General features: G+C 33.9%; 2 protein-coding genes across 2 annotated transcripts; both read right to left on the bottom strand.

Moving 5' to 3' along the window:
• Window positions 1–3,104: 3,104 nt before the first annotated feature.
• LOC128228481 (uncharacterized) lies at window positions 3,105–10,846 on the bottom strand. The gene is made up of 9 exons (XM_052939815.1): window positions 10,734–10,846; window positions 10,539–10,616; window positions 9,985–10,089; window positions 9,582–9,777; window positions 9,312–9,392; window positions 9,041–9,127; window positions 8,495–8,698; window positions 4,311–4,499; window positions 3,105–3,743 (listed from the first exon to the last, which is right to left on the bottom strand). The coding sequence occupies exons 1-9, from the start codon at window positions 10,799–10,801 to the stop codon at window positions 3,537–3,539; spliced, it is 1,215 nt and encodes a 404-aa protein (XP_052795775.1). The 5' UTR covers window positions 10,802–10,846; the 3' UTR covers window positions 3,105–3,536.
• On the bottom strand, window positions 3,639–8,680 carry LOC128227505 (uncharacterized). The gene is made up of 6 exons (XM_052938121.1): window positions 8,495–8,680; window positions 7,448–7,587; window positions 5,961–6,153; window positions 5,686–5,766; window positions 4,204–4,499; window positions 3,639–3,743 (listed from the first exon to the last, which is right to left on the bottom strand). Exons 1-5 carry the CDS (start codon window positions 8,669–8,671, stop codon window positions 4,290–4,292), a joined length of 801 nt encoding a protein of 266 aa, XP_052794081.1. The 5' UTR covers window positions 8,672–8,680; the 3' UTR covers window positions 3,639–3,743; window positions 4,204–4,289.
• Window positions 10,847–11,392: the final 546 nt, after the last annotated feature.

Below are 11,392 nucleotides of genomic sequence, written 5' to 3'. Positions count from 1 at the left end.
TATCCTTTTTCAAAGCATGTATACATGCATTTTCTTTTACAACAATGACATATTAACTGTTTTATGCACAAATTAACACTTTGAAGCGATTAGCGATTATCAACAGTTTTTTTTCAAAAACATCGATAAAGCAGTCAGCTATTTCAAAGCATTAAACATGCCTGTTCTTCTAAAACAATGATATATTTACTGTTTTTATGTACAATCGCCTCAATGTGTTAATGTGAGCATAAAAACATTTAATATGTCATTGTTTTAGAAGAAAATGCATGTATATATGCTTAAATATAGGATTCAATTTTAGGCCGCTTATTAATTTATAATTGTTTTAAATTAAAACGTATAAAAAATGTTCTGAATAGAAAACAATTTAAGGCCGCTATGAAACTGTATGAATAAAAATCTTTCATTTATCATTGTTTTAAAAAAAGACGCATTAACAATTGCTTGGAAATAGAGAAAAACATTAGGCCACCAGGCCGCTAGGCCGCCAACTTCACGCCGCTAGGCCGCTAACTTCACGCCGCTAGGCCGCTAGGTCGCTAACTTCACGCCGCTAGGCCGCTAACTTCACGTACATCAAAACACACTTTGTTTTTTTTCGTAAAAGATAGTTCAACCTTTGCATATCAATGAATTAACAACGAGACGACAAGCGATCCAAACATTTGCAAAAGCGACTTATAAAGCACAATGGCTAGACCATCATGTCCAGGACTATCGTTTGGTTTCATATCATTGCGTGCTTTTGAGGCTTCTTCATAAGAAATGTGTCCATTGTCATTTTCAGTCATCGTTTTCATTTTTAAACTCTAATGTTTACAAATCGTTATAAACAATAGTTTCAGCTTTTAAGTATGTATTGAGTTTGATGTAGTCTTGATTCGTCTATCGTTTATGAATTTTCGACTTTCTTACTTGGGTGCGATTTTTTAAAGGGTTAAGAAGCACATAGAATTAGTTTCCCCCTTTTCAATGAAAAATCTACTTTTAAACGAAAAATGCATTAAGTCAACAACCAGGATAAAGAGTTTAATTATTTGTTTAAAGTAAAAGACGAGCTGGCAATATACCATAGTAAAGGTACTAAGATGTTAACCTGCAAAGGAAATAAATATTTCACTAGGAGTGAAAAAAGTGATTCAATAAAGTGTTTTCATTGTATTGAATATTCTACACACATTGAAAAAAAATTAACGTTCAACGTGTTGTTACGTTTTTGCAACTATTGAACATATGAATAATGCGATTCTGTCAAATTGAAATTTGATTTTTTTACCTATGTTATAAAACTTATTTTTATGGAATTGCAACTTACTATATAGCACCGTTACCAAAACCAAAAACCGAAAAAAATGTTACAATAGAGGCAGCGAACATAGACACCAGCCAACCGACTAGCAGACAAAGCTGTGGAGGCCACTTTTACACTCAAAGAAACATTTGTTTGATTCCTTTGATTCTTCCTCTGTATTAATTCTTACTAAATATTTGTCTTTAGAAAAAAATATTCAATTTGCTTGTGATAATTTAAAAATATATCCTCAAAAATGTTCGATAAACAACGATATACAACGTACAACGGAGACTGACCTAGCTAACTGTACGGAGACATTATATTTGTCCACCATTTTACTTTACGGATCCATTTACAAACATGTTTTTGCACTCTTTCCAAGAACCCATATCCATCCAAAAGTAAGTATAGACTCAATATATGCATCAAACAGATAATACTTAATATACATAGGAGCAGTTGTATCATTAATAATAAGATGAAAACATTTATTGATCAAAGAGCTTCACCAGCTTTAAGTGGATTGAACGAAAGAATAAAGTAATTGAAAGACTTTACTATTTCAAAATCAACATTCCCATTAATCGGTTCGTGACATTTAAAGACAATGTTTCTAGCTTTCTGAACATTTACTGTGAGTTTTCAGCAATCACAGTGAAATGATTCCTGGAGGAAACTTGTTTATCAAAGCGGCATCGTCTGCAGACAGCCAGGTAATTGCCTTATTGGCGCCACGTTGAAACGAGGCGTTCAGAATGAAACGTCGGTATGGAATTGCATCTAGAGGCCGAGTTATTAACTTAAATTGTTTAGTTAATTAAACTTCCTTGTTGTCAAAGTTTAGAGATGATTTTCTTGAAACACCACAAAACATGAAATCGTGAAAAATTGTTTCTTTACTACTTTACATGATATCACAAAAGCAAGTTGATCAGTATGTCCAACTGCATGTCTACTTATTGTGAAAAAGTAGCATGTTACCATTTACCGTTTCTCCCCTTTGAAAGTTTTTTTTCTAGTATTGCCGAAAACAGGCAATGGCAGATATAATATAAACTAAATTTATAAATAGTTGAATCCAAGTCTTGATTCGATCATAAACAGATTAAAGTATTTTAATATAGTAAATCCTTCCGTTCAATTCTAGTTTAAATATTAATTGCATGTAACCTTGCGTATGTGCCGAAAGTACAACTATGAATGACGATTTGTTGAACTCTTATATCATTTAAAATTTTGAACAAATTAACCATTAATTTAACGACTATATTGTTCACAATTGGTTGAAATGATGCCTGGATCGATTGGAATAAAGTGAAAACTACAACTTTTCTGATTAAAACAACTTTATTTCCTCTATATTCAAAGCGATCTACACTATACTGTACATACAATCAAAGCTGCTCTGGGTCGATATGTAATCATGCAAATGGGAATTCATAAATACCCAAGGATGAAAAATGATTTATGAATGTATAACCACAGTTATTTACACGCCGAATACATAACGAATCTAAAAGACTACATAAAAAGCTCGATGTGGAAATTTTCAGTCATAACCCCTCAGATGGCCGAGTCGCACCATTGACATAGCGGCAAAGTCAATGGATGCTGCTGATTAAGGTAATACATGTATTTAAATATGCTAGCCAGAGTATATAAATGCAAATGAAATTATACAATTCATATGAATAATACCATGAAACATCCCATGTAGTCAAACATTAAGTATTAATTATGGGGCCTAATCTACATGTTATAATAGAAGGCATCAAGAAACAATATGAATACTGAATGATATATATATGTATACAGAAAAACCACCAATGAATAATACATGTACAATACAAATACGTAGCACACTGTTTAACAAGCAAACGATCCGCTGTTTTATATAAAATGTATTTATAATGGTTAAACATGTTTAAACGCTCATTTGGTCACAAAATAATTGAACAGTGTATAATGGAACTTGCCTTTCGTATTTTCCTATGAATGACAACATCCACTTGTATATTCGTTTGTTTTTTTGAAGAAAAGGGACAAGTTATTGTTATTTTATTGATGTCATTGAAGTCGTCGGCGTATGTTTGTGTGCATTGTTCGTTTTGATTTGAGTGTCTCTATAACCTTGATGTCCAAGTCTACCTGGTTGCATTGTTTTATGATGTTCTCCAGTATTATACCTGTCACCCGACCGTGTCGTTCCCTGGTAGAAAGTAGCAGAATGATTTTGGTTTCATTTCGTTGACGACACATGCCGAGAATAATTTTGTCGATCGGCATCTCTGATTTCTTCATTAAACCGTGGTTGTTTGTTTTGAGGCGTGAGCGACTGATCAGATGGAATGCCGATTCTATGATTATATGGATTTTGTTGGCAGCCTTGTGCTACTCCTTTTGTCAATAAGGGCCCAGCTTCATGAAGATGAAGTGCAGGCCACACCTGAAATGATTGATACAACTGTTGTATACATGTATGTTCGGGGCTTGGTTAAATATTTATTGATTGTTTATCAAGGATTGTTAGGTACCGCTTTGGAACGGTCAGTAAAATGTAAATTTACTTGGGGGTTTAAACCAGTTTGTGTGCACAACCTCACTTTCACGCCAACAATCTTGAATAACGTCAAAACGTAAAAGGTACATTTTATTAATAATAAACTAATAAATAAGCAAGTACTTCAATGATAGGGGACCCCAACTTTATCTGCAGACGAAGGAATACAGTTCTGAGAACCGAATGCAAAAGCTTTTCAAAGATATGATGCAGTTATTGTTTGAAACGAAGAGCATCACACGCAGTCTGCCTTATCAAATAAAAGGTTTAAAACTATGTGATCATAGACTTTCATAATAAAAAGCATATATGTAACAATGCATGAGTGATATATAAAACACGATACCTTTGATTATTTTGTTTGAAATACAGACTGATCACAGCCATTTTATTTTCCAAACTAATCCTTTTGACAAAATTTCATACGAAATATCATTCAAAAAATAACTGTACCTGAAATTCCACATATGGTCCTCTTTCGGTATAATCTTTGAAAAGTGCTGTATCAAACTTTTCACCGGGACTGAAGTTGAGTTCCAATGGCGGGTCCTGCACTGCTGCCAACCAGCATACTTCTACACACTTCTCGAAATACGCCTTCACTTGTCTCGACTGTGATGAAAGCTGTTCTTGTGGGATCATCTGTATCATATAAGCGTGAACAAGATTTCAGTATAAATATAATTCACTTCTAAATATACTGTCTGCTTTTTTTATTTTATTTTCTATTTCATATTCTTCTTCAAATTATTTCATTAATATATTTTTTAATGATTTATGTCAACGCACATTTTCCGTTATAACATGTATGCCATAAATATATATATGCTAAAACACTATAGAGGTTGAAGGTCGCTCTGGACGCGTTTGATATGCTCTGTAACGCCGCATAGCAGTATCGCCGCATAAACGTGTTTTTTTTCCTTTATGCGGTGATTTTCAACGCATAAACAGGGCGACCAAGTTTATGCGACGACGCTTAACGCTTAACGCAGAAATTGCTTATATAGGGCGCAACTGTGCCGTTTTGCCACTAAAGAGGATTAACTTAACCATTTAATATAAAGCTAAAAAAATCGAGCTTTAATATTTCAACAAAAACGATGGTGATGACGTTGATGATGACGATGATAATTATGATGATGATGGTTGTGGGGGTGATGATGATAGTAGTTGTGATTGTGGTGATGATGATGTTGGTTGTGATGATGTTGTTGATTATGATGATGGTAAAGATTAGGGCGTAGCATATTACTGTCATTTTGGAAAAAAAACACGTGAAAAGAATGCAGGCATATTGGTCAAATTTAAGGTAATATTTTAAAGTTAAGAAAATATTGAAAGTTGAAAATAAATTCTTACACCCCTTGGAGAGTTTAACATCTAAATTTTCTTGGTTACAAATAACTAGTGCATAATACACAATTAATGCAAGAAAGACGTCCATGATGACCCTATATCAGTCATCTGAGTCCTATTGTTCAAGTGCCCAAAACTAATTTTGTGTTGATGTTACGGCATACGACGATTCAATTTTCTGATTGTCATAAAAGGACTGTGTTGTGCGGTGTCGTAACATATACTCCGGCCTTAAGTCGGCCAAAACGTCATTTCAAACGTTTTCGCAGAAAGATCAATTGGTTTGGTTCACATTTAAACCGATCTTACTTTATCTCTGTCAGATTTTACGTCTCTAAAAGTCTAGTTCAAAGCTTGGTTAAGTGGACACAAAAAACTAAGCGGTGATGTTGTTATGCGGCGTGACAAAGCAAGTTTCAAAAGTCAAACGTTACTGTAGAGACACGTTACTTAGACCATAAACATTTACCTCAATTGTTAGATATTCAGCAGTTGGCACATCCTTCATTAACGTGTTCCTTGCCAATGCTTTGCAGCGATGGAAAATATCCTTGAATATATACAGACATGTGCATTGCGTATAGCTAAGGTATAGTGTTAATAAGCAACCGATTTTTATTAATGAATATATAATATAGATGCCATTTTGGCAGCCTTGCCAGTAATATATTTCAGATATAAATATTTTTCGAAATAAATAGTGAGTGAGATCAGATACAAAACATCATACGTATGAATTATTACATTTAAGACGTCTAATAGTGATTTTATATTTTCTGTTTCAGGTATCGATTGATCAAGACTGTCGAGTGCATTCTTCCATTCGATTTCGTAGAGCTCTTTCAGTTTCTCTGCGACTTTGGATGGCCTCTTCGGATCACTAAGCTCAGGAATTGCATCTGTGTCCCTCGGCTCACTTGACGTCCGCGAAATTGATCTGTGGAGTAAAATATAGAACCATACAGACGTTATTACTTACGTAATCAATTTGTAGATCTCATAAACAATATAATAACATTTCCGGGACAAGTAGTCAAAACCGTAATAAAGATCCGGTGTTCAAAACAAAAATTTAATTTAATAAATGAGTTCCCAGCTACAATCTACGTGTAATCATTGCATACATTATTTGGAAAACAATTATGTCTTAATTATTACATGGCATACAACCACTGTTTAATCGCAATTATTTTTACCATTTCATTTGTATTTCTGCATGATAAAAAAATCAACATCTTTTCAGAATTGTGGTCTTGAATTGTCTTTACCGTTTGGTTTAGCTTTTATGCAGCCTGTCTGAATCTCTGTATTTTAGCTTACTGTTTTACTGGCAACCTTTTGGTATCATTGATTAATGAATGAAGAAATTATAGTTAAAACCAGTTAGCTTAAGTTCTAGCACTCCAAAGGCCGTCAACTCTAAACTTCTGATGTACAGTCGAGTATCGCTATGAATCGGTGTTTTGGGTATGTCGAACTTCTTCCGAATGTGTTGGGTCTAATTTAACATTGTTTGTAGATATTTTATCTATGTCAAGTATTTAATTGGTTTGAGTTTCTTTATTAAACTTAAAGCTGCACTCTCACAGATTGAACATTTTGACAACTTTTTTTATTTTTTGTCTTTAAACATGCTAATTTTTGCGAAAATCCATGGAAACCAGTGGAGACTGCTGACAAAAAATTAGATCGCAGATATTTACATTTGAGTTTTAACCTGTGAGAGTGCAGCTTTAATAGGAGATTCGTCTAGTGTTTGACTAAGGGACTTCTCACTGTATCATGCATTGAATGTTACAATATATGTGCTTAAATGATAAACATATGATGAATTAGCTAAAAATATAAGTGAATGATTTTTACATATTCAATGTGATGAATTAAAATATTTTTTTACTGATATGAACATGTCGTTAAAATTGCGTTTTGTATATAAATAGCTTATGATTATTTTCCATATACAAAAAACGATACATGCATTAGAGCACGGCTTTCTTACTGTGGCTGTATTCATATAACGACTGAATATACCTTTCCAACTTACAATGATTAAAGTACGACTTTCCCCTTTTTTAGTTTAATTTACAAAAATAATAAATGTGCTTGTCACTATTTATTAGGTCATTTGAAAATATAGGCTTTAAGGGATGGAACTATGACTAAAAGGTCGTTGAAATTCTGAAATGGAAATCATCTAGTTTAATCGTTCTATACATTCTGTTTTACTTAACCGTTGTTGTTCGAATCGAAACGTGAACGACTGATCAGATGGAATAAATCTTCTACGATTATATGGGTTTTGTTGGCAGCCTTGTGCTACTCCTTTTGTCAATAAGGGCCCATTGGCATATAGATGAAGTGCGGGCCAAACCTGAAATTAATGATACACTGTTGTGTATTTTCAAATCGGTAAACGACTTATTTTTAACAATACCGGATTATGGCCCCTATTCCTTACCATTACCCAATGAGAAACTGTCACCATTTATAAAGATATGTTTCATTATAGATATTTCCGAGATAAATTAGTACTATAAACCGACATTTTGTGTCAATAGGTGGCGTTCAATCGACATTTAAATTTCTACGGATTGAGTGAATTATTGCCAGTTTTCCCACGTAAATTATAAACGACAATAAAGACATATAATAATATAATTCGAAATAAATAACCATCGTACCCGTATCAAAAGCAAACAGACAAACGGACAATCAAGACATGATCAATGTGACGAACATAAACTCCAGCAAATCCTATAGCAGACGAGGCAGTGAAACACATTTTGGGTTTAAGACTCCATCTCGCACTTGCCCAACACACAAATAAACGTGGAGAAATGTGATTATCAATGATTGTACATATTGATAGCGCCATTTTGTTTAAACTGTAGATTTCAGTCTATTTTTCTGTGTTGGTTTAAACATTCAATTATAAAAAATCCATATAGTGACTAATTGATATCCGAACACTATCATAAAGTTATTAAGAATGTGTATTTGAAAATTATTTTATTATCTGATACTTATTATTCTATGTTTTAACTCGAGCACTGCGTTTAATCCGTTTTAGCAGATCGAGGGGTGTTTCAAAGAGATTCAATGGGCGTAGAATGAGTGATTCAAGAACAAATCATGTTTAAAACCCTTAAACAACAAATAACAAGCTCCATTTAATTGTATATTCAATTTGCCATAGCCACAAAAAAGAATTGCATAGGGTAAATCATGCATTTTCATTCGAAATATCTAAAGAGAGAAAAAGAGAGAAAAAACTGTACCAGGAACTCCACATATGGTCCTACTCTCTTGTTATAATCTTTAAAAAGGGCTGTATCAAATTTTTCACCAGGACAAAAGTTAAGAGCCAAGGGCGGGTCCTGTACTGCTGCCAACCAGCTGACTTCTAAACACTTGGCGAAATATGCCATCATTTCTTTTGACTGTGATGGAAGCATACCTCGTGGTATTTTCTCCCGAACTACCTACAAATGACCAAACCAATTATTTCCTAATATCTGTGTACGAGTAAGTATGCAGGTTTCGTCAATTGTCTGGTAATGGTACGGCCATTGTCCCCGTATCGCGTCAAATACGTAATAGTTGATACATAAAGTCTAATTCTTCTTTCGAAATTGTTCATCACCTCCTTTATGTCTAAACCTGTGATCGGTGCTTGGTCTTGGCAATATTTTCAAAGTGAACACTTGCGTCAACAGAAAAAAATAGTAAAACTCCACAAACTATACAATATGCGCGTCAAAATGTATTTAAAACTTATGGCAAAACTACACATTATATATTTACCATGTATACAAGCACGTTACCTTTAAGAGATGCTTCGTCATTCCTGGTGCTCGTAGCTTCCTATACTCCTTTACTTGCTGTTTGAAGTGATCAGACAAAGGTTCTTTCTGTACAAAATGAACATTTTAATTGTGACACCGTATTGTAAAGTCATATTCTAGGTTTCGGCTATGTCATGGTTTCTATTAAGATGCAAACAGATACATATAAGCACAGTTTGAACGTACATATAAACAGCATAAGTAAATTATAGAGGTATGTTTAAAATTTAAAACAGACCAAAAAGTAAACCTGTATGTTAGGATAAATAGCAGCCTGTATGTTCTCAAAAAAGTTGGTCCACGCTAATCTTGTGCATATTTCAAAAACTTCCTGAAAGATAAAAAAAAAACGAACAAGATATACTAAAATTACAGGGTATACATGACTTGAATCTATAATTAATTCTACTCCCTATATCTGATGTTATACAATATGACATAACTATGTAATTATTATACCAATGCAATTGAGACATAACTGTGTCATATGTATAAGTATGCTTACTGAAAAACTGGTTACCTTCAAAACGCCCGATAGCGATACAATTATATCTGTTTCAGACTTTGACTGTACAAGACTGTCAAAGGCTTCTGTCCATTCGTTATCATAAAGTTCGGACATCTTCTCCGCGATCTTTGTAGGTCGATTCTGGTCACTCAAGTTCGTAATATTCGGGTTGTTGTCCCGCAACTCGCTTGAAGCTAGCGAGCTTAAGCTGTAAGAGAAGGAAGTATGATATATAGGCCAGTGTAAGCCGGACGTTAAAACTGTACCATGTATACATTTATCGCAATATATATAAATTAAATAAAGTTATGCTTCGACCTTTCTTTCATTCGCTATGTTATGATCTATTCTGTGCAGTTATCTGATGCGAATCCCGAGAAATGGTGCGTATTTAAATGAATTGTTTTATTCGTACCATGTCAAGGCATCTTCTTTTTCGCTTCTTTCTTTCTTAAGGCTTTGTTTTAAATTGTCTAGCTGCCTCGATGTGTCCGCAATCTGGTTTTCCAATTGTTTTATACTGAAATATGTCAAAATTAACGCAGTAAACCGTCAACTAGAAGAACTTTCGAGTGATTCGATTAAAATCAGAACATGAGTAATAGAGTGAAGCGTAACTATAGAAAAGCATCACTTAATCAAAACAATACATGAGACTGTCAGAAGATCGATATGGAGTATGGATTTCCTTTCAATTGAATCAGAAAACATGTAACGACAAAATGTTATTGTGGCATGTACAACTGCATACTGCGTACATTCGCCTTCTACTTCGTACTTTTCATATCGTCGATCTGCTTTAGCAAGTGTTTTTCTCTGGAACCAACAACGTTATCAAGTATCGATCAGTCAGTGGATATTCAGCAATCGCAGGTAAAAGACACAGACGATTTTGCTGCTGTCGCTGATGTTTGTAAGACAACACAAATACAAATTATGTCATTTTAACTCTAACATTTCAAATCTTACTGGTCATGTAAACTGGAGACTGTGGCTTCATTCATTTCACACTCGGGACATTTTCTTTTGTGCTCATATCGGTTGGACCTAAAATGTGTCTTTATTTCAGAAACAATGTAATAAGCTCAAACACGTTAATGCAATACAGAAGTATTTTCGTTATCAGACAATATAAACTCGTTATCAAAAATGAAGAAATCGTACCTGTTCAACTGTTCTTTTAGGTCAAGTATGTCCTTGTCCTTGCGTAAACAATCTCGGCAACTTTGCATTTCGAAAGAATCTTGTCCATAATCATACGTTAAACTTGTTAACTGAGGTCTTTGTTTTCTCGCTCGGTTTTCCGTGTCGTAGTCCCTAAAATATGAACATGTAAGATGGACATGATAACAAATGTTCTGATTTCCTAGCGTTAAACATCATTTAAGGAGAACGTGTTACAACTTAAACGTTATTTAAATTATTTTTCTCAGAACTCGGAATCATATCGAATTTATCGATTTTATTTAATAACTTGCAACACTGTAAAATAAATATTATTTCGTGTTTTTTCAGATTGCGCGACGCAAAATAAACAAGCAACGATTTACCTTAAAAAGGTACAAAATGAAATATACCATTTACTTGCTAGATTAAAAGACACATTTGTCCGAAATGGAATTTTCTTTACATAAGTAGTGTAAGTGAATTAATCCTACGCAGTCTTACGACCACGAACGCAGCTAAGAAAGAGAAACCAACAATAAATCTAGAATAAAGAGTCATGTCGACCACCCGCAATAGAGAAAGAGAAACAACCAGCAAACCCTATATAAAGATTAATGTCCATTAAACGCAATAGGGAAAGGGAACCAAACAGCAAA

This window comes from Mya arenaria, chromosome 3 (assembly GCF_026914265.1).
Source record: "Mya arenaria isolate MELC-2E11 chromosome 3, ASM2691426v1".
Taxonomy (NCBI): Eukaryota; Metazoa; Mollusca; class Bivalvia; order Myida; family Myidae; genus Mya; species Mya arenaria.
Note: the sequence above shows the minus strand (reverse complement) of the source record. Positions and strands in the feature narration are given on the sequence as shown.

What these genes read in the sequence shown, in the direction of transcription:
- LOC128227505 (XM_052938121.1), bottom strand. Translation starts at nt 8,671, where the DNA reads ATGCTTCCATCACAGTCAAAAGAAATGATGGCATATTTCGCCAAGTGT. An exon ending in GACCATATGTGGAGTTCCTG is followed by an intron (nt 7,588 to 8,494) that starts GTACAGTTTTTT and finishes CATTAATTTCAG; the next exon opens with GTTTGGCCCGCACTTCATCT. An exon ending in CTGAATATCTAACAATTGAG is followed by an intron (nt 4,500 to 5,685) that starts GTAAATGTTTAT and finishes TATATGATACAG; the next exon opens with ATGATCCCACAAGAACAGCT.
- LOC128228481 (XM_052939815.1), bottom strand. Translation starts at nt 10,801, where the DNA reads ATGCAAAGTTGCCGAGATTGTTTACGCAAGGACAAGGACATACTTGAC. An exon ending in CTATTTATCCTAACATACAG is followed by an intron (nt 9,128 to 9,311) that starts GTTTACTTTTTG and finishes CATTTTGTACAG; the next exon opens with AAAGAACCTTTGTCTGATCA. An exon ending in GACCATATGTGGAATTTCAG is followed by an intron (nt 3,744 to 4,310) that starts GTACAGTTATTT and finishes CAATCATTTCAG; the next exon opens with GTGTGGCCTGCACTTCATCT.